The sequence below is a fragment of the Phocoena sinus genome, chromosome 4, assembly GCF_008692025.1.
Source record: "Phocoena sinus isolate mPhoSin1 chromosome 4, mPhoSin1.pri, whole genome shotgun sequence".
In the NCBI taxonomy this organism is placed as follows: Eukaryota; Metazoa; Chordata; class Mammalia; order Artiodactyla; family Phocoenidae; genus Phocoena; species Phocoena sinus.
In genome coordinates, this window is record NC_045766.1 from 15216980 (window position 1) to 15240034 (window position 23055).

General features: G+C 51.8%; 1 protein-coding gene and 1 long non-coding RNA gene across 3 annotated transcripts in view; both read right to left on the reverse strand.

The window, feature by feature from the left end:
• SLCO2A1 (solute carrier organic anion transporter family member 2A1) overlaps window positions 1-20880 on the reverse strand; it is an 85771-nt gene extending 64891 nt beyond the window's left edge. Inside the window, exon 1 of one of the 2 annotated variants that reach the window (XM_032631378.1) lies at window positions 20735-20880. In XM_032631378.1, coding sequence (XP_032487269.1) covers window positions 20735-20824 — 90 coding nt within the window. In that variant the 5' untranslated portion in view covers window positions 20825-20880. Of the gene's footprint in view, window positions 1-13154; window positions 13251-20734 lie in introns of those variants that run through there. The other variant, XM_032631377.1, reaches the window with a different exon arrangement.
• Window positions 17313-19241, reverse strand: LOC116753529. Its single transcript, XR_004349762.1, has 2 exons — window positions 18760-19241; window positions 17313-17683 (listed from the first exon to the last, which is right to left on the reverse strand). It is a non-coding gene; the product is annotated as an uncharacterized LOC116753529 (long non-coding RNA).
• Window positions 20881-23055: the final 2175 nt, after the last annotated feature.

Consider the following 23055-nt stretch of genomic DNA (forward strand, 5'->3'; position numbering starts at 1 on the left):
TGGGAAGGCCACAGAGATAAACCGCCCTTCTCACCACATTAGTTAAAGGGTACATATTTTCAAGATGACTTATCACTGATAATGCTAACCTTGGTCACTTGGCCAAGGCAGTGCTTGCTTGCCAGGTTTCTCCTCTGTGAAGTGTCACAGTTTCTACTTCTTTACTCCTCTGTGCTGCATTCAGGTGACTTCTTCAACCCTATCTTCCACTTACTAATTATCATTTTGTGCAGATGTCATTAAGTTAAGGACTTCAAATTGGGAAATTATCTAATCTGTTAATTAACCAATCATTGTATCTAATCTGCTATTTAACCATTTGCTGAATTGTTACTTTCTGTATGTATAGAATTCCCATTTGTTTCTCAAATCTGCCTGTTCCTTTTTCACAGCGTTTGTTCTTTCCTGGTGTTTTCTATTTATTCTTACACGTCTTTAAACATTTCAATGTATTTTTATAGTCTCTTTCAAAATGTTCCATTATCTTAAAATCTTGAGGTGCTAATCTTCCTCACTGAATATATGTACTGCCTGTGGCTTATGGTGGGTCATTTCCTGTATAACTGTTTATCGTAAGCTCCTGTTCCACGGACATTGTCTTCTCTTGGGGATTCCAGTTGGTCTGGACTGTAGAAGTATCCCTCCAGAGTGGTTTTGCTCTTGTGTCTACCAGATGACAAAGAGTTGTCACCAGCCCGGAATGAATTTCTTATCCTAATTTATATGCTTAGAGATTCCCATACTGTGTGGATAGTATACGTTCTGCTTCCAAGTCCATGTGGCATGGACTTGGTGTTTTGATTTCTCAGCGGAATTATTTTACCCAGAGGTCCTGTTAGAGATATACCTAACCTGTAACAGGGTGGTGGGCAAAGTTTTATGGGTTCCTTTCTGAGCAAGGGACCCAGTTTCATGCGTGAGTCTTCCTGCCAGCTCCCCATGTCATCTTCGGTGCCTGTAGGACTACTAATACCCAATCTGCAACAGGAGTTTCTTGAGGGTTTCTTTACACACAGCTTCCCCTCAACCCCTGCTGGTACAGTCATTGTTTGGGTGTCCAACTCATTCATCATTTCTTGCCCCTGAAGATTTCACTTTCTTTCTTGCAAGTTCAGCTCCGCATTTAAATATTTGATGGTGTTCTATTTTATGCAGTAACTCTAGGTATTTGTAGTAGGAGGGTCCCATGTTTTGTCAACCTGTCATATGGATGAAAACCACAATTCACTATAGTTCTTCATGACCCATCTTATCCCAACTAACCAGAGCCTTTGGAAGACAGGGACCTTGCCTGATTCATGGTTGTATTCCCCATGCAGCGGCTAAGTAGCAGAAGCATGAAGGTGGCATGTTAGAGTTCAGAGTCTGCGGTCCCAGATGTATTGAGCAGAACCCAGTTCTGTTTCTACCTTCTCCTCCCTCACAAAACCCAGTTCTTTCCCCTCTTATTTGTCACATCTTATAACTTTGCATCTATTTGTGCATCTGCCCACTGTTTACATCTCTCATGAGGGCATGGCCCGCTCTGTTTTGTTCATCATTGTACCTCCAATGGTTGATGGTAGGTGATCAATAATTACGTGTTGCATGAATAAATGAACAAATGAATGCATCTCAGGCAGCTGTCCTGACACCATTCCTAGCCTCAGAGTTCTGAAACCCCTGGTGTTTATGACATCAGCAGAGTCCTGCCTTGCAAACAGTGGGTCACCAACTGACTCAACGCTCACCGAAATGACTGTGTGAAAGCCAACCCAGGGATGTCATCACATCCTCCCAAGTATAAAAAACTCCAGGCTCAGGACCAGACCCCAGGCAGCCCTTAGCAGATCCTGTCCCAGACTCTGCCCTCACCACCTCCCCCTGAGGCCCATTCTTCCTAACATGGCACGGAGCTGATCAGGTACACTCACTCCCCTAAGATGTTTGGCCAACCCTTAGGGCTGGATTCCCAAACTCTGAGCCAGTCCCTGGGAGTGGGGCACCAGAAGAGCAGAGAGGCCTTCCTGGACAGAAACACTTCTCAATCTTCCCAGAAAAGAAAATGTTCCATAGTTTTGCCTCTCTTTAAGAGTTAAAGCATTGTTATCTGACTTCACCTCCATCACTGAGGAGCCATAAGACTCCAGTGAAATAATAGATGTAAAAACACAGTGACAACAGTGATGGGCACAGGAGTGGTCCTTATAGACAATCCCGTCCCCTGGCTGCCCTCCTGGCCGCACCTCTGGTGCATCCTCAGGGACCTGGAGATCAGCCTCCTCCCACCTTACGTCTCACTTCATAGACCACAACGACAGATCTCATGGCACCAGGCAAAGGTGGGTGTCACCGCAGACTTCAGGGCTTTTAACTGGTAGCTTTTTCTAATTATAAATGCAGGACATGTTTATTGTAGAAATATGGAAAACATAGAACGTCACAAAGAAGAAGAAACGATTTACAGGATCCCACTCAGAGCACCATCTCTGTTTAGGTATACCCTCTTTAAGTCTCGTGACTTTTAAAAATCTGGATCATCTCTTCATACGCCGCCTCTACTTAACATTATAGAATGAACCCTTCCCTCAAGTTGAAACTTTTCGCAATAAAACTTTAAAACATGTCTTGTAAATATCTCATAGATGGATGTCCCATGATTTATTTATTGCCTTGCCAATAACTAGCTATATGAGTCATTTCCTCATTACAAGTTTCTGAACAGACGAATTAAATGATAAAATGTTGTTCAGCAGACTGGGTTTCCATTTATTTGCTCAGGAAGGTTTTCTAAGCCACTTGGTCGCTGTTCCCACCCCACGCCGGGTCCTTGGTCTCAGCGCTTGTGTGCTGTGGGTGAGACAATGTGCCACAAGAGAGGAAGACTGAGGAAGAAGGACTTTCCGGGCCACCAGTGTCAGATTTGGTTCAGGAAAATAAAACAATAAATAGGAATAAGCAGCCCTGCTGTGTCTGTGAGTATGGGGACGGAAGTAGCAGAGTCCTGGCTCGGCTGGTTGGGGTTTGTGGTGGGAAATGGAGAGCAGCCACAGACGACAGGGTCTTAAGACAGAGTGCCCGAATTGCAGCTCTGTCACTGTGTGATGTGGCAGTTTCCACAAGCTGCCTGCCACTTTCCTCCACTACACGACGTGGACAACATGCACCTCGCAGCACAGAGAGTGTTTCTGAAAGGACCTGCCCTTGTTATTTCACTAAATTTGGCACACATGGGTGCCCCCCAACAAAGCATTTGCATTCACAATTAAATATCCACATATCCCCTTATGCTTTATCACACAGATGTGGCCTAATAAAACGTGTCCGTCTTTGTGATGATAGCTCAGAAAGTCATAATTGCTGCTAAAAATGTGTTGGTGCTGAGTGTGGGAATTCTAAATATTTGTGACTTTAAGGTAAACCAATACAGGCTTGAGTAATGCCTGTCCCCACTCCTTGTTAACTGTACGTGTTTATGTATTAAATTCACATGTTGACTCAGTGGGCCTGCGCTTTTCCGGGACACAGAGGGAGGAGGCTGGAGCGGCAGTGAGCCCGAGAGGGCAGCCTCCTGACAGCAAGCGCAGTTTGGAAATGAAGCGGCAGCCACAGGGCCCTGAGGCTCACTTTCCAAGTCAGTGACAAGGTCCAGGGCTAGAGACAGTCTGCTAGACAAGGCGGGTTCTACCTCGCTTGGGCTCGGCCAGTCTGCGTGGGTGGGATGTGGGCGTTACAGCCTGGGGCACAGGCGGGGGTCCACAGGAATGTTCCCACTGGCATTAGGCCGGACGCCCTCCGGAAGGGTCTCTGTCAGGCCCCCTAATGATAAAGTCAGGGACTCTGGTCCTTGTCTACTTGCTCCAGAGAGATGTCGCCCAGCTGGAGGCCGGGGGGTGGACCCAGTGACCTGTCCAGGGCTCTTGCTGGACTCTCCGTGAAAATTCCAAGTCAGGGAGAAGCGAGAGCTGGGGTGAGAAGAGAGAAAGACGGGGGTAAGACGCAAGAGTGTGAGAGCTGGGGCGGGAGCAGGCCTTGGGCTCCTGAGAGCATAACAAACTGCAGGGTCCCAATCATGGGAAGGTCTCTGCTGGTTCCAGGAAACCCTGGGCCCACCAGCCTCCCTAAAGCCTGAGGTCCCCTCGTGAGTGATAACCAGAGCCAGCGAGGAAACCTTTGTGATCTGGGACAACAAGGGTCGGAGGGCCACCTGTGCCCCTCAGCAACACCCACCTTCAGAGCCTGGCCTGGCTTTTAGAGGAGGGTAGCCCAGGACACGTGGCTTTCTGTTTCAACCTAGTTAGAGGACTTGTGGGAGAGGGGAGACTGCTTTCTACCAGAAGCAATGAGGAGAGTGGCCAGGAAGAGGGGGCTCTGCTAGCTTCACTCTGAGGGGTATACAATTCTGAAATTCAGTAATTCTATAAGTGAGGGGCACCATGTTTCTATAGCTCAGTTTTATCATTACTCGTATGGATTCTATACAGTAAGAGGTTAAAAATGCTGCACAAATCACAACGGGCAATGAAGGCAGGGCCAGGCGGGAGAACTTCCATGTACTAACAAGAGGCAGAAGTGGGCCCTGCCGCTTGGTTTCTCCCTGGAAGCCTCCAGTTCCTTCCTGTCATGAGTCCTTGAGGCTTATTTCCATTGTTGGGCACCATCCCTGGCTCTCCATGGGCACCTCCCCTGCCCCACAGTCAGGGGGTTGAAGTCCATTCTTGTAAAATGGCAGTGGGGTGACCAACTTATCCCAATCTGCCTAGAAGTCTTCAGTTTTAAAACGGAAAGTCCTGTGTCCCAGGAACCCCCTCGGTCCTGGGCAAATCGAGGCAGTGGGTCACATTGAGAAGCAGGGCCCTACGGGCCATTGTTTCTTGGAAACGTGGGTGTCTCTTCGAGAGCTGAGTGCAAACAGCGAAGCCTGGGGAAGAGCCTCCCACCGCAAACATGCAGTAAAGGCTCACAAGTGAGCGAGGCCCAGGCTCCGACATCCACACTCAGCTCCCCACCACTTCCCTCAAATGCACTGTGAATCAAAGGCAAAGCAGCACAGTTTCAGAAGGGCCTGGAGCACAGGCAGGAAGGACATGTAAAACAGACTGAGAATGTGGTCAGTTTAATTCCATCCTGAAATCTCTCCGGCAGCCAGTCGGGCAGGACAAGTGTGGCTCCGGCAGCCTGCCGTCCTCCCCCTCCCCTCTGCCACTGTCCCCTTTCCCCAGGCCAACAGGGGCCTCACTGTGTTCTCTAGCCGGCTCCTCTCCTGGGGTGTCCCACGGGCTCAGCCCAGGAACTGTCTGCTATTCACACCCCACACCTGTCCCACTTACATTTCCTAGGTTCCCTCTATGCCCAACAAGCTGGCTGGGTTAGAAAAACTAATTCTGACTTGAGGCCTGCTGTGTTGTTTCCCAAACTCCACCTGGGGTCACATCTGGCAGACGTGAGCTAGACATGGCATAGCTTCCTGGAGCATCAGTGTTACTCCAAGATTTGGGGGGAAATACAACATATTATTTGGAAGCATGTAGATATATTGTGGAGGAAAATATAAAATACACTTGATTCTAGGATGAAACATAAAATTCTACAGAAATGTAATATCCATGATTAGTTAAACCACATTTCCCGACACCACCCTTCATCCCCTTGTCCTACTCCATTGTGGAGACCGGTCACTCCCTTCTAGAATTCAGGGCATCTTGGTGGGCAGATTGACAACCACTAGCTTGCTATACCCTCCCTGGTGCCCTCTGAATTTTAACTGAGGCCTTCTGTGCTCTAGGCCAGCATCTCTCAAGGGTGTTGGATGGAACATCTTTCAGAACATAAATAGGTATGGCTGATGTTTGGGTAAACAAAATAAAACTTGTTATCAGATTCCTATAGGACTTGGTGCACACTAAATGATAAAGAAAGGGTTAGTTTGCCCATATTTATAGAGGCAGTGGTCAGCCCTGTGGGGGTCAGTGCCAATGCTGACCAGACTGAGTGTCCCACAGGCCACAAGTCCTGGGGTTACTGAGCCGGCTGGTGCCTTCTCCCTAAGCCACAGCCTCCATAGCATCTCCACCCAACAAGGCAACGAGGCTGGGAAGACAGCTCTGGGCGACGGCTGCTCACTGGATAGGATCATCCCATCCATCCAGTCCACAGTGTAGTCTGAGACTCCTGGCCTTGGGTTCATCCTTCACCCTGATCAAATTTAATCCATCCCAGGGAATCAAGGTCCACGAAACCAAGAGAGCTGGGATTGATCACAGACAACCAGGCCAGCCGCACCCTCCTCTTTTGCCAGGTTTCAGAGCAGGTCTCCTGGCAAAGCTCAGACCCAGCTGGCCCTGCTCCTGGTCTCATCTCAATCAGCAACTTAGCATGAGATGGGAATCTGAGAACCTGAAAGGACCTCAGAGATCACTGCGCTCAGGCCCCAAGGTTCACGGACGAAAGAATCCAGAACTGAGAGGCATTCTGGGGCCATGGGAAGAAAGGGGCTGGGAGTGAGATGACCCTGGTGGGAATTCCTGCTTTGCCATTGACTGGATATGTGGTCTTGGATGTGCCTCGATTTCAAGTATGAAATGGAGATGCTGATACCTCCCTTGCAGGGCTGGCATTACGCATAGAAAAAGTTTAAGAACTTAGACTGAAAAATCAAATTCAAGGGAAAAGACAACCATTCAGCTAAGGCCAGAGGAAAAGCTGGAAACATGTAAATATGTAAGATCCCATCTACCTACTAAAAGCAAGCTTTAAATCTGTCCTTAAATCTTCCTAAAAGGCAAAGTAGAAGAGAAACTGAATGGGTTATAAGGTTTGGTAATCATTCCATTGCAGAATGAAAATCAAGTTTTACCTGATACCAAGACTTGCTATTTAGCTACAGTAATCAAGACACTGTGGTACTGGCAGAGAGATATACACATACATCAATGACGCATGATAGAAAACCCAACATGGACCCACCCAAGTATGGCCAACTGATCTTCAACAAAGATACAAAGGTAATTCAATAGAGAAAGGAGAGTCTTGTCCACAAATGGTGCAGAAACAATTGTATAACCACAGGCAAAACAATGAACCTTTACCTAAACCTCACATCTCTACAAAAATTAACTCAAAATGGATTATAGATTTAAATGCAAAATTATAAAACTTTTAGAAGAAAACAGAGGATTTCTCCTTCAGGAGTTAGGATTTGGTGAAGAGTTTTTAGACATGACACTAAAAGCAGTATCCAGAAAATTTTAAATTGATAAATTGGACTTTATCACAATCAAAACCTTTTTCTCTGTGAAAGATTCTGTTAAGAGGATGAAAACATAAGCTATAGACTGGGAGAAAATATTTGCAAACCACATGCCCAACAAAGGACTTGTATCTCACATATATAAAGAACTCTCAAAACAACAATTTAAAAATCCAATTAGAAAATGGAAGGACTTCCCTGGTGGCACAGTGGTTAAGAATCCGCCTGCCAGTGCAGGGGACATGGGTTCGATCCCTGGTCCGGGAAGAACCCACATGTCATGGAGCAACTAAGCCCGTGAGCCACAACAACTGAGCCCGCATGCTACAACTACTGAAGCCCGCACGCCTAGAGCCCGTGCTCCGCAACAAGAGAAGCCATCGCAAGGAGAAGCCTGCGCACTGCAACGATGAATAGCCCCAGCTCGCCGCAACTAGAGAAAGCCTGAGCGTAGCAACAAAGACCCAATGCAGCCAAAAATAATAAAGAAAAGAAGGAAGAAAGAAAGAGAGAGAGAGAGAGAGAGAGAGAGAGAGAGAGAGAGAGAAAGAAAAAGGAAAAGAAAAATGGACAAAATATATGAACAGATATTTCAGTGAACAGCATATACACATGGCAAGTGAGCACATGAAAAGATGTTCAACATCACCAGCCATTAGGGAAATGCAAATTAAGACCATGATGAGATCTCACTACACACCAATTCAAATAACTAAAATACTCTACTTCCAGTTCCCTGAGACCTTGCACAGGTCACCTCCCCTCCTGGGCCCATTTCTTTATCTGGAGGAGGTTCCTTCCGGTGTTTACATTCTATTGTTGCATAAAAATGGGGTCCTCTGGCTTATTTTCACCAGAGGCAGTGCCTCTCTGTAGGGGTGGAATTCTTTAAAAAAAGGATAGCTAAAATAAAAAGCAGTAACACTAAATGCTGGCCAGGATGTAGAGAAACTGAATTTCTCATACCTTGCTGGTGCAAATGTAAAATGTTATGGCCACTCTGGAAAACAGTTTGGCAGTTTCTTTTAAAAATCAACGTGCAACTACCATATGACCTAGCAAATGCACTCCTGGGCATTCACCCCAGAGAAATGAGAGTTTATGTCCACACAAAAACCTATACATGATTGTTCATAGCAGCTTTATTTGTAATAGCCCCAAACAGGAAACAACCCAAAGGTCCTTCAATAGGTGAATGGCTGGAGAAATCACGATACATCCATGCCATGGAATAGTACTCAGCAATAAAAAGGAACAAAGGGCTTCCCTGGTGGTTGAGAGTCCACCTGCCAATGCAGGGGACACGGGTTCGTGCCCCGGTCCGGGAGGATCTCACATGCCGCCGAGCGGCTGGGTCCGTGAGCCATGGCTGCTGAGCCTGCGTGTCCGGAGCCTGTGCTCTGCAACGGGAGAGGCCACAACAGTGAGAGGCCCACGTACCCCCCTCAAAAAAAAAAGCAACAAACTATTGATACATGGAACAGCTTGGGTCGATCTCAAGGGCATTATGCTTAATGAAAAAAGCCAGTCTCAAAAGGTCACACACATATTTCATGACTCCATTTATATAATGTTCTCAAAATGATAAAATTACTGCGCTAGAGAACATATCAAGGATAGGAGTCGGAAGGAGACCTTTGTGGAGATGGGATAGTTCTGTCTTGAAGCAGTGGGGTGGTGGCTCCCTGAGTCTGTACACACGATCGAACGGCCTGGAACTATACTCACACATCGTGGCAATGTCAATTTCCTGCTTTTGGTATCACACTGTAATTATATCAGATGAAATCCTTGGGAGGAACTGGGTAAACACAGGACCTCTCAGCACTGTTTTTCCTATGCATCTATAATGATTTCAAAATAAATCCCTCTGCCACTTGCTCTGTGGCAACACAGGTCACGAATTCATCACCAGGAGACACGAGGAAAGCTAGGAAGGGCTTTGAGCATAGTTATAGGAGGAAAGGGTCTAAGTGACCTTTGACCACCACCCCACCCGTTCCCATGGTTCTCCCTCCCCACCCCCCAAACCATCCCCCAAAACTGCCTCCCCAACACACACAAACAAGCAGGGCAAGGTGGGCCTCTCAGGGGACAGACACCCTGGAGATCATAATATATGCTGTCCCCAATGTCAGAGAAATACATCCTGGGGAGGGAGGAGCATATCTTAATCCACCAGGTTGATGAAGGAATTCTTTTGGCCCAGAGGGTTCTCTTCAGAGTGTCTCCCCAAGCATGGATTGCAGGTTGCTGGGATATAGCACTTTCCTCTGGAAACTGAGAAGTTGAGTCCAAGCTGCTGCCCCATGATTGGGAGTCAGAGGCCTCAGGACGTTACGGACACAGGCCAGGACAAAGCACCTTTCCCTCATTCGGGGGCCTCCCTCCCAGGTCACAGGTCACCAGGGCCACCCAGGCCAAGCTGTGAGATTCGTCTATCCGTTTCTTCCCACTGTTCTTCCCCAGCCTTCCATCCACACTGACTGGATATCCATTATTTCCCTACACTGGGGCCCTGGTGTGTTTAAGTTCCCATACTTTGGGCAGCAATTACCAATCGACCACTCCTTCTATAAGACAACCTCAGTTTGGCCCCAAAAGTTTCATTTTCAGGAAGAAACAGATCTCTTTGAGGCTGCCAGGATAAGTTAGCCAAAAGGCTCCCCGCTAACTCCCCCACCCCTGCCCCATAATGGCTGAATGAACCTGTTTTTAATTTAGAGCTCTGGAGTACTGGATGCCAAACTGCTCCCTCTAACCATGACTGGCGAGCAGGTCCTCTAGTTCTTAAGAATGCTGTAACCCAGAGGCAATTGAGACTGTCTCTAGATTAAACACGATTGTATTGACTCCTGCAGAAGGAAGTACCAAAAACTCAGCCTGAGCCTGAGAGTCACCAGGCTCGAGATGAGGTCGGGAGGAGTGAAAGGGTCTGAGCCTGTTCGTGCCTACACGGATCTGTGCTGCAGCCACGGCAGTGGCCCCTGGTCACGGCTGAGATGTGTGTGTCACCAGGGCCTGGAGAAAGCCCTGACCACGCGGAACAAGCACATCTGAGGAATCTCCACACGCTAACGCTGAGCTGACCAGTGCCGTGCGACAGAGAGGGCCAGGCGCACAGGGGTTAGGGGTTCTGACCTGGAGGCTCACGTTCCTGGTTCCTCTACACTCCACTCTTTCTGGTTATGTATCCAAGCCCAAAGGACCAGCCTCACTAAGCCTTGTTTTCCTCATCATTAATGGGGACAGTAACAGCATCCAGTTGACAGAGCTGTAATGAGGATGGCATTTGGGTAAGATATTTCCATAGTTCCCAGTAAATTCAGACAGATCTGTTGCTGTTTGCTACTATTGCTATTTTTGGGTATTATTATTAACTGTAGTTTTTCTTAACTATTAACTATGTCTCATAGAATGAGGCATAATTGGTGGAATAATCGATCCTAAATGATGTTTGAATTCACAGTCTTGTTTGTTGAGGCGAGAACTGACCTCACAATGATGCCAATCCCAGAAAGCCCAGTATGGGTTACAAAGCCATTTCCTCTGCCTCATTCCACATAATCCTTATGAAGGCCTTCTCTACCCTGCCTCCGGGAGGAGGGAATTGTTCATGTTGCCCAGTTTTTTTTCACATAAGGACTCCGAGGCTCAGGGATACTTCCCTGTGTTACCTAGTTAGTAAGGGGATGGCATGGGGCTTGGATCTGAGTCCCCTGGCTTCATCTTCTTTCCCTAAACCATGTGGTATGTGGCGTTTTGCAGGAATGTCATAAAGCCTATTGGTTAGTCTGTCCCAACAACGAGGAACCTAGAAAAATGATGGGTCCTCAGGTTGGGTGTCCTGTGTTCCTCCTATGTCACGACATGTGCAGTCCATACCCCCCTGGCAGGGTGCATGGCAGTCACCAAACCTCTCACTGGGAGAAGGAAATCTCTCATCAAATAGCAAAGCCCCCAGAAGCCAGCCCTACCCCCTGGAAGAAATGACTTCAGGGAGTTTAACTAATGGAATTCCAGCCCCAAGATGTGCCTTGAGATATCCAGTCTCCTACCTGGTTTCAGGCAGATAAGTGAAGCTAAGTGGAAGTTGCTCCTAACTCTGGTCTTAGAATTACTATGGATCAACGGAGGCAATGATTAAAGGAATCTGGTTTTTAGAGTTCAGAAAAACTCCTAACTGGTATGAGCCTTCCGGAGGCCAATTGGCCTGGGCCTGGCCTCAGGCACATGTGGCTATATCATCAGCATGTGATAAATTATCTTATTTTTATAGATCTTCAAAGAAACTGCTGTCATAAACTCATTTATTTTAGGGACTCAGGGCAGGTCTAAATGGATCAATCTCATTTGGGGTTACCCTCGCTGTCAGCTGTCCCTCCTGCTCCCAACCCTAAGAGTGGTGAAAACAGAGAGAGTTGCCCCCACCCTGGCTCCCTCCTGGGCCTCTCTCTTTTCAGACCACCCAACTGTTGCCCCTGCCCTTTCCTCCCAATTCCTAATTTATAAACCCCAAGTTTTCCACAATTCTCTGCTGAAACTTCTCTAAACTCCTTTAAATGATGGAACCAAAACCACACACAGTGTTCTCATCAGGGTCTGGCCAAAGGTGAGGAGATTTGAGGATTATTTTAAACGATCTCAAAATTTCTATGTCTTATTTACGTCCAACCATGGAATCAATTCAACCTTTATTTAGTGTGGTGTGGGGAAAGAGCAGAAGCAGGAGTGGGGAGCCCAGCTCTACTGCTAACAATATGAGTAAGTACATAGATGGGCTCCACTGTGACCTCCAGATCCTTTTCTGTTGGACACACATAACTGGCCCACAGAGACCCCCATCCTCCATTTGTATGTTCTGGGTTCCCCTTAATTGTGCCACTGGAGGCATTACCTAGCCCCATCTGATTGTGTGATTGCCAGAAACAACCTCTCTGCACCATAATTCCCACCCTGACCCCAAGGAGCCGTGACCTGGGCTTTACAACCTCCCACATCCTCACCACAGGTGGTGCATTCCTCAGTTGCTTCTGCCCTCCCAGAAGAGGCAAAAAAGCCCCAGTGTGGATTCAACCATTCCAGTCCTCTTGGACCTGTGAGGGGGTGGAAAGCATTCCTGACCCCCTGGGGGGTCCTCACCACACTACTGCTTACACCCCTTCACCTACTCCCCATAACTTGCCAGGCACCTGCCTAGACTTTACGGAATAGACTGCGAAAGCCGCTGCTTTCCTGGGGCCAGTTCCGGACCAGGAAAGCTGGTCCAAGAGCTGCAGTGTTGGTTGCCAGCCTCGGGGGAATTCTCAGCATTGCAGGCAGCAGCCCGTTCAGGTAGCAGAGCTCACGCACTGCCGCCCTTGGGGAAGACGAAAGCCTAGCGGAGAACAGCCCTTCTGCCAGCCACCCAGGATGAGATGGGCTCTGATATTCATCTCAGAGGGACCCCAGCCTGTCCCCTACAAGGCGCCAGACACGGGCAACTCCAAGCCCATTCCCTTAACGAAGTAACTGCCCACAGGAGCCCAAAAAGGTGCCCCGGAGATGTTCTTTTTCAAAGAACAGAACAATTCCCTAGGCTAGTGCCAGGACTATCTGAATAGAGTTGGCCCAATAAGCAAGTACTTTCATCGCCCTGTTTCCTACCCTGACGAGGGCGTGTGAGCACGCGCGCGAGCACATACTCGCACAAACACATGCACACACGCACACACGCCCAGCACGCGCTTCCCTGGCCAGGTGCCTCCTCGCCGGCGGCGCGGGGCCCGCGGGGATGCGTCCCGGAGCGTGACACCGACGGATGGACGGCGAGGGAGGGAGCCCGCCCCCGCAGCGCCTCCCGAGCGGCCGCAGCACTGACGCCGGGACCCCGCCGAAGGTGCGCCCGGCGCGGCTCGGGCCAGGACGTCCCGGGTTCTCCGCTCACCTTAACGTTGCTGAAGATAGAGCGGGGACAGCGGCCGGCTCGGCCCGCAGAGGCGCCGCTGCCCTGGCGCGCGCCGGGCTCGGGTAGGAGCCCCATGGTGGCTGCAGCGCGGGGCCCGGGGCGGGAGGCCGGGCGAGTGGCGGGTGCGGCGTTGGTGGCCGGAGGAGGCACACGGCGCGGCCTGAGGAGACTGAGCGCGAGGGTGCGCGCCCAGAAGTTTTATAAGTGGCCGCCGCCGCCACCGCCGATGATGAAACGCGCGCTCCCTCCTCCCTCTTTCCCTCGGGTGTCAAGGGCGCTGCGAGCCCCCGCCCCGCCGCCGCCCCCTCAGACAGGTGTGACGCGGTGGCCGGCTGCGCTTGACCTCGTTCCGGCCGGAGTTGTCTCAGCGCCCGCAGCCCCGCAGGGACCCGCAAGGCTCGACCGCCCCGGGACAAGGTCCCGCCCGCTGGAGGGTGGGGGCGGGAGGCTGCTGAGTGGGGGGGGGGGGGGCGCCCGGGGCGCTGACGGGGCGGGGTGAATGCCGCGGGCCCGCAGATTGCAGGGGCCCCGACAAGGGATCGGCAGGGCTGCGGGGGCCGGAGGAGACTGGCGAAGGAGCGAGGGGCGCCGGGTGGGGGGGGGGGGCCAGCGGGAGCCAGGGGCGTCGGAGAGGCGCCGACGCTTGTGAAGGGAAACGGAGCCTCCGCGCCCCTCCCGACGCGCTCAGGAAGGTTTACGGAGTCGGTCTCTGCTTGTTTGCACTCGTCGAAAACCTGGGCTCTCAGTTCCGGTGATGGCTCTGAGACTTGCCGAGGCTCTGTTTGCGTCCAGGACTGATTTATATTTAAACTGCTCTTTGCGCTGTAGAGGGGCCTGGTAACAAAGGTGGAGAGGTGGGGGCCGCCCCGGGCTGGGCCTGGACTCTCTGGACGGGAGCCAAGGTAAACTGGAGGTGCTGTCGAGTGTCAGCATGGCTGCGCCTGGCCTGGAGTGTTGAGGGGAGGCGGGGGAGGTCGTGGACAAATGGGATGCACCCACTGATCTCCTTTCCAGGGCTGGAATAGAACAAACGCTTACTTTTTTTCCCTCCAAGTTCTTTTCCACCAGGAGAGGTAGTACAGAAAAGAGAAAGAAGGTGACACTTTCACGAGAAGGGTCTGCCCAAAGCAGCTGCAGTAAGGAATCCAGTTCTGGGGGTATTTTTCTAACTCCGTAATTCCTGTAGTTATCTGCAGAACCAACCTCTTCAAGCCCCCACCCTCACATCCCCCTCCTAGCTATTCCCAAGATAAGATGCCCCTCAACTCCCAGGAAGATTCGGCTAAGACAGGGGCCACAGGACAGATGGACCATGTAGGTTTCTTACTTCTACCCAAGGCCTGATGCCTTTCTGGGCCTGGTCTGGGCTGTCCGATGTCCAGGGGCTTCTCCTTTCTACCTGTGGCCCAGGACCCTGGACACAACAACACACAGTGCTGGAGGGAAAGCCACTGGACAGTGGGTGGCCTTGGGCCACTTTACTCACCCACAGATCGAGGGGCATCAGAGAGGCTTTCCAGAGCCCTGCAGCAGCCCCAGATCCAGAGTAGGCATGAAACTGGTCACCAGTAAGCCGTCTCAGAGAACTTGCAACACAAGCACGGCCTTCCCCACAGAGCACTCAATGTGTGCTGGGCGCTGGGCTGTAGCAGCCATGATGGACTGCGCCAGGCATTCTGCTGGCACCCCCAGGCACGATGCCACAGAACCCCAGCATTAGCCCAATGGTTATCAGCACTGTCACAATGTGGACTTTACAGATGATGATGAGGTCAAGCAACAAGAGTGACTGGAAGTCACACCCCCAGTAAGCGATGCAGCTGGAACCTGAACCCTGCTTTCCTGACTCCAAAGCCCAGACTTGCAGCACTATGCCCTTTGAAAAGCTATCTATCCCAGCAGCCCCATTTCACAAGTGAAACCAAGCAGAGACCAGAGAAGGCCCAGGCCAAGGTCATGGTCACATTAGGGCCACCGTGACTGGAGCCTCTTCCTCAAACCTTGAGTGAGTCCTTGCCATGGTCCTCTGACAGAATCCCAGGCAGGGTCGGCCTCTCCAGCCCTCACCTTGTCCTGATCCATTCATCTTGCCTCTGCCCACTGTCAGGACTAGCATCATCTTTAAAGAAAAGGTCTATTCAGAAATGCCCACAGATGGTTATCTGCCATCATCTGCCTTTTCTATGGGGGAGTGCAGCTAAATGTAATGGAGACCCAGCTGAAGTTGGGGCCTCAATGAGATTTATTTGTCTTTCATAATAAGAAGCCACTAGTAGGTAGTCTAGGGGTCATGACCTAGGTCCCTTCAAGATTCCTTAGTGTGTGACTCCCGTCCTTATGGCTGGCTCATCATCACAAGAGGGCTGCTCCACCGCCAGCCTCCTCTCCTAATTTCAGGGAGGAAGTGGAAGACAGAAAACAGGAAGGGGCCGTGAGCACATCAGGGAAGCAAATCTCTCCTGTGCACGCTCAGCTACCTTTCCTTAAGGCTTGTTGGCCCAAACTGGGTCACATGGTCACCCATTAGAAGGTGGCTAAGAATTGTAGTTAATACTCTAGCTGCTTCCTTTCAGTGTCTACACATAGGGTAACCCATTTCCCTCAAAGAACACCCCCAGGGTCTGTTTCTAAGACTCTTCCCAGATCCTTTGATTTCAGCAAATACTTTTTAGCACTAGAAAAACAAAGACAAAGACAGTTCCTTGTGAACTCTATGAACTCAGGGTGGGGAGTGAGGAGAGGAAGCATCAGTGTGACATAGGAAAAGAGCTGTTGTGCTCATCTGCTATGGGAACACAGCAGGGAACACAGTTAGGACCCTAACTCGTCCTGGGGCAGCAGGGAGGTTTCCTGGAGGAGGTGACTTTCAAGCTGAGCCCTAGGGACTGCCAGGATTGGGAGGATTAAGGTGAAGGAAGGTAAATCTGCTCCATGATTTGAGTCTGGCTGGAGCATGAGACCTGGGGACCGTGGGAAGGTGTGCGGTGAAGAGGTTGGGACACGAGCGGCATGCAGTGAAGTGTAGGTCTTATCCCCAACATAATGGACAGCCTTTAAAGGCTTCTGAACAGGGGGTGACATGGGCTGTTTGGCATTTTACACGGGCCTTTCTGGCAGCGGGGTCAGAGTGCAGTGGGGCAGTCTAGAAGGCATCTCAGGAGCTCTGCGGGGATGACTCCCAGGGTCTGACTTGGGCAGCCTGCATCAGTGACACCAACTACTGGCAGAGGGGACCAGAAGGGGCAGCAGCAACTGGGGAAATGCGATGCGTCCTCCTAGGTTCCTTTTGAGTTCAGACGGCCTGGAGCACATGCAGGCAAGGCGTCCAGCGGGCAGACCAGTACAGGGGTCCAGTGCTCAGGGCAGACGCTGAGCTAGAGATTGTGGCCTGGACATCGGCATGGAGGCAGTGGATAAGCCTCAAGAAAGGATGAGTCTCCTGGTGAGAATGTGTTGCAGAAACAGGTCCAGGACCAGCCACAGCAACATCCAGGTCACGCAGGGGATGTAGCCAGTAAAGGAGACAGAGGGGAAGAGTCCAGCGTGGAGGGAAGTAAACCTGCGAGTGCGTGTCCACATGCTGATATAGCCTCGCGGTGGTGTTTCGAGGAGGAGGAGGTCAGGAGCATGCCTAGGACGGTGAGGAGGGAAGATAAGACCCAAGGATGGCCATCGGGCTGGCTATAGGCTGGCCCCGAGGACCTTGGCAAGTATTTCTGGTGAGTGATGTGAGCAGAAGCCAGACAACGTGGGCTGAGGAGGAGCTGGAAGGGAGAAAGTGCAAACGGAGGCCGGCAGAACTTGCCCCAGGGGTGCAGAGGGAAGAAGAAAGATAAAGGAGCTGAGCAGCTTCTCATTTGAGCCCTGAAACCTCCTGCTTTCTCTCCGCTGGAAACTGGAGCAGTTACATGTCCCGCCTCCAGGCTTTTGTTCATGCTGTTCCTCCTGCCCTGCTGCCTGCCTCATAGCACTGGGCTTCTACCCTTCAAGGGCAGCTCCTGTTACTGCCTGTTCTGGGCCCCCATAAAAACAATAGAACCTGTCACATACAGTATCCCCTGTCACTCAGGAAACTAGAGGTCATTATGCCCATTTCACAGATGAATAAACTGAGGCTTGGGGCTCTTCCCCAACACATACCATGTGTTTCTGCCTTTATTTTCACAGGTTCCATTGGAGACAATACATGTGTTGCTGAGGGCACAGACCCCAAAGTCAGACATGGATGCCACTACCCTTCACAAGCTGCGTTACCTTAGTTGGCCTGCTTAACCTCTCAGCTTCTCTGAGAAGCTGGGGCTGTTATAAGTGTGTGAAGTGGTGCCGAGAGTTCCTGGTGCTGGTGTGGGAGCTGCCGGTGCCTGGTGGTTGGTGGGATTGATGGTGTTCTCTTGCTCCAAATCAGCTGTGAGCTCCTTGAGACAACGGTTCTGTGTTCATTCGCTTTGCGTCCCCCATTTGGCCGAGCATATCCCGTTGCTTTAAAATGTTTATTTAATGGAATTGAGCTGAAATGAAGTCCAAAAAGACCCAGTGACTGGGAAAGGCCTCATTGCTCCTGAGGCCTCCAAGCCCTTGCTGTCTCTGTCAACCCCCTACTGCCTGCATTCCGGGCCCCTCCCTTCTGCCCCCTGGAGGCCTCCTTCATCAGCCTTGTTGTCACTGGAGGCTGGCCAGGGGCCCCTTGGTATGTTTATCAGTCCCCGAGCCACACCCAACACTCCTGCAGCCACTAATGGGGGTCTGTTGACAATTTGGACGCAACTACGATCTTGCATTAACTCTGCCCACCTAGCTCCTTGTGTGCCAAGTTGGGGTGGTTGTGGTGAGGGGGGCCCAACGACCACCCCATCACCAAGGTGGAGGGCACCCCTGCAGCCAAGTGCTCCACCACTTTGTCAGTGACACTGGTGGGGAGGCCCGGTCCCCCGTGAGCCGCCCTGGCCACTAGTTTATATTTTCATTGGACAAACATGCAGTGTTGACAGTCCTTGACCCGTGCTGGCACAATGCTGATTCATTTAATCCTCAAAACAGCCCAATAAGAGGGATTACTTTTATTAGTGCCATTTTATATTTGGAGAAACTGAGGCACAGAGAGGTTAAAATAACTTGCTCAAGGCCACACAGCTAGGAGGTAGCAGAGCCGGGATCCAAACCCCGGCCTCTCGGTATAGAGTCCCAGCTCCTGGGGGCCCCCGCTCGCAGCGTTCGGACAGGACAAGTGTAGTCCCCCACCGGATGGACCTTCAGGGGTCTGAAGCCACCTTGGGCCTCACCCATCCCTGCCCCCTCAGAACCTCCGCTGCCAGCAGCACACCCAGCCCAGTGTGCTCTCCCTGAGTGGGGGTCTGAGCACAGCCCAGGGCCTCCAGGACCCTTCTAGATCCAGCTCTGAGGGCCCTCCATCCCTCTCCCCTCTACCTGGCACCTTCCCTCCTGCAGCACCTGCTGCACACCATTCTCTCGGCCACTGGGCCCCTCCCGGGGTTGACCTAGCTCCCCACTCCCCATGAGAAAATGCAGCAAAGAGAGGAAGGGGCAGGGGTCCCACTCCTGGGACCCCAGCTGCGTCGCATGTTACCTGGGGTACACCAGTGCTCGCTCAGGGTGGGGCACACAGATGGGACGTTTGCTTTCTTCCAGGAAGGGCTTCTCAAGGCCTTGGTGTCCTGTTCCAGCTCTAGGTCTCACCCAGTGCAGGTCGCTCACTGCTATGGCAGGAGATGCAGCAGGCGCAGGAAAAAGAGAGACCACAACAGGGCTGGCCCTGCACCCCTCCCTGTGAGTGAGGAGTCCAGCCAGGCCCCATCCTCTGTGCTCCATCAACCTGGGTTCAGGTTGTCCCCAAGCGGTGTTATCATAGCCCGTCCTCCTGCGTGATCACCAGTCAGCCTCCCTGCAGGGCTCGGACTTCACCTTCCTGATCCTGCTGGGGGTCATGCCACACACTGTCGGCGAGCATCTAGAGTGTCCTTGGCCCTTTGAGGGCCTGGGGCCCGTGGATCCTGTTGTTTGGATGTTACCAAGTAACCAGAAAACCAATGCTTTGTCTCTTTGCCATGACACTTGTTTTTGAACTGCTTGTTAATCTTTATATTATAGTCTTTCAAAACTAATTTAACTGTGTTTGAACTCTACTCCACCCGTCATTCCACACCACTGTTAAAACTTTACTCAGGTTTCTATTTTTCCCGTTTCTTTCCAATAAGCATGTTTTTACTTAGAAAGATCACAGTACAGCATTTAGCTCCTACTTTTTACAATAAGCATTTTTCCACGTTGAGAGGGGCTTGTCACCATCTCTTTGAATGGCTGAGTGGGCAACCAGGAGTTATTTAAGCCCTCCGCTGTTGTTGAATGTTGGGGGTGTCTCTGACTTTTGTCTTTTACACACAGGGACTTGATGGATAACTTTTTGCAGAAAGCTCTTTGCCTTTGGACTGCTGGCCAGCAGTGTAATTCAAACACCTCTAGATATTTTCCTCTGTGATATTCAAAATCATTCCTCCTGCTGCATTTCTACCCCTTAGGTCTTGTCTCCTCACCAGTGACACCCCTCCTGGCCCCTGTAGAGGAAAGCCAGCACCCCAGGGGAATGGCCTGACTTGCTACTGTAAAGTCCACCCAGGCCCTGGGAACCTCCTGGGGTCTTTCTTGTCTCCAGTAGCCCAGACAAAGCCCTGGAACTCAGAGAGTCAACTCAGGGCTGATCCCCAGATGCCAGGTGGTGTGGCTGCCTTGATCCGACACTCTGTCCCCCATCCCCAGTCCTGGAGAAGGAACTGTAGGCACCTTGTGTGGGCACCTTCCCGGAGAGAGCTGACTCCTCACCTGTATAGTCAAGGCATTGGGCTCCATGGTCCAAAGAGGGACCTCTTGTTCTCCCAGCTCTGTCAGCTTACTGGCTGTATCACCTAAGACAAGTTGCTCAACCTGTCTGTGCAGCGCTCACTTTCTCCGAGCTGCGTGGGGAGTGAGCAGCTCTGTGGTGGTCACCATATTGTTACCGTTGTTGTTTTCTCCTAAGCCAGCAGTGCTCCCTCCTAGGCCCTGGTCCCTCCTCAGTTGTTCCCTGCTTTCCCCTTCGGAGGCTTCCTTTCTCCAGAAACGTCTCCCCAGAAGCTTCTGCTCAATGGAGCCTGGGAGACACTTAATCCAGCCCCCTCTGTGGAAGCTGAGCCTGGGTGGGGGCTGTCACCTGTCACCCCAGGCCAGAGGTGGTTGAAGGAATGAGGGGCCCAAGCCTGCCCATCCCTAAGGAAGCTTAACTGGAGCCCCATCCTCCCCTAATGTTGGGGATGGAGTTGGGGGTCCAGCAGGGGAACTGCAGGATTAGGCCTCCTTCCAGGCCCCGTGGTCTCTCCTCCCCGTCGTGTCCCCTCTGTGTGCACTGGGAGAGGCCAAGCGTCCCAGTCCCAGCCCTGGAATTCCACACCCTTGCCTGGGAGCCCAAGGCCCGGGCTCTGTCGTGGCTGCAGTGTGAGGGTAACACACACACACACACACACACACACACACAAGTGTTTCCTGCTCAGAGGTGCCCCTCCTTTCCTCACCTTGCCCTCTCCTTGAATCTTCACACCTGTCCAAAGCAGGGTCACCCCACGGAAGCCCCAACGAGGACACACGCTGCGCACCTTTTCCATTTTCTAAAGTTCCCACTTGGCCTGGACGACGTCCCTCTGGGGCACCTGGATCTTACTCTGCTCCCTGTCTGTCGGGCTCTGGGTCGAGGTCTGGCCTCACGCTCCCACTGGTCCCGCCTCGCTTCTGGAAGGAATTTGCTCTTTCGTCAATCTTGCTTCTTCACCCATATCTCCTCCTCCTGTGTTTATCCAGGTCTGTGGCCTCCTCACCGGAAAGGCCTCCAGCTCCCTGTTTCCTTCCCTCCCACCCTCCACAGCTCCCAAGGGTATTCTGGGGCCTGCTTCTGTCTCCTTCGAGGAGAGGGAGTGGGCCCTGCCTGGCTGTGCACACACCCTCCGGCGCTGTTTGGACTGACCCCATATCAGGTGGATTGTGAGCCTTTGGGGCAGAGACCAAGTGTAAACATGTGCGCAGACAGCAGGATGCCACCCGCGGGACAGAGCAGGAGCCCGACTGTCACTCGGGCGGGAGCAGCTCGTGGGGACACGCTTATCACACAGACCTCACTTCCCAACTGGACAGAGCTTGGCCTTCCCAGCTCCCGGGCCTGACCTGATGGCACCAATGCTTCCTCTGACAGTTACCCGTTCTGCTGCTCTGCCCTCTGCCTGCCCACGCTCTGCCAGGAAGCATCAGCTCTGTGTTCTCAGCGGTACACTTTGGGGCCTCTAAAGCTCCGTGGGGCCCTTCACCTGGGCTGGGGTCCCTAACACACCCTGGGCCCTGTTCCCCGTGCGCTGAGTCACCTGATGAGGTCACTGGGAGTCAGGCCTCCTCCCTGTTCATGGGTCACCAGGAGCGATCGCCTGGGGGTGTGGCCCCATTGCTGGGAATTCGGGAAGAGAATGTTGACTGCTTCTGTGCGCAGCCAGCTGGGGAGGAGGTGGGGGCGGGTGACTGGGCAGGATTTGAACCCAAGGCTGGGGAGTCCACAGCTCCCTCACACTGGGGTGTGGTGGGGACTCCTGCTCTGAGAGCCTCCCTCTAGCCACAGTAGTAGGAATGATGGCCAGAGAAGTGGGCATCTCCGACTGGCCCCTCCCCAGATCTGTCCTACTTCTGGTGGAAGCACCCGACCTTCCTTTGGGGTACCCCCTCCCCACTCTCAGGTTATGAGGTTAGGTGGGTGGACCCTGCTGGGGCAGAGGGCATGGGGCCTGGCCCTCTACTGGAGCTGTCAGGACAGCATGTTCTCTCCCGGGGCTGCCAGCAGGGGGCGTGCCTCCTTCAGGGAGGGGTCTGGGGCATTCTGGGAGAATCTGTCCCAGGATGCAACCATTGAAGGAGCAGGAATGTGGTACAGAGGTCACTGAGGCCTGTGACTGTGTCCTTCAGGCCCTGGGTCCCGCTGGACCTCAGCATCTCGACGCTGTGATTCTGTGAGCCAATTTAAGCTGTGTGGTGCTGGATTTCCTGTTGCTGGCATGTAAAAAGTGCTAACGAATCCAATAAACCAAGGTTTGGACAACACCAGGCAATTCACAGAGCAGCCTCAGAGCTAGGATCTCACTTAACCTGGGAGCTGCCTTGCGAGGCAGGTCTGGTTGCTACTACCCTTCTTTCAAAGAACGAGAACGAAGGCAAGAGGTGAGCGTGGCCTGGTACCTGGGTCTTCTGAACACAGACCTAGTCCTTCTGCTGGGTCTCAAGTGTCAAGGAGCCCTAATGCCATGCTGGAGTCGGGCCCTGGAGGTTGAAGACACAAGTGTGGAAGCCGGACTGCCCAGCACCTGGTGAGACGGCCGAGCTGCAGAGGCTCCGAAGACATGTGGAGAAACAGCTCCGTGGGTGTACACGGTCACTAAAATCATGCTGACGAAGAATCTGCAATAATAAGGAAAACACTGTGACATGGTGTCAAATTAAAAATAGGACAAACTGGGGGCTTCCCTGGTGGCACAGTGGTTGGGAGTCTGCCTGCCGATGCACGGGACACGGGTTCGTGCCCCAGTCCGGGAAGATCCCACATGCTGCAGAGCGGCTGGGCCCGTGAGCCATGGCCGCTGAGCCTGCGCGTCCAGAGCCTGTGCTCCGCAACGGGGAGAGGCCACAACAGTGAGAGGCCCGTGTACCGCAAAAAAAAAAAAAAGACAAACTTATAGATTACACACACACAAACACACACACACACCCATATAATACTTGCAATTATGTTTTTCAAAAAGCTTGTGCATAGAATTTTTTAAGACTAAAAGAAAATACAGCAAAATGTTAATAAAGATGATCTTTC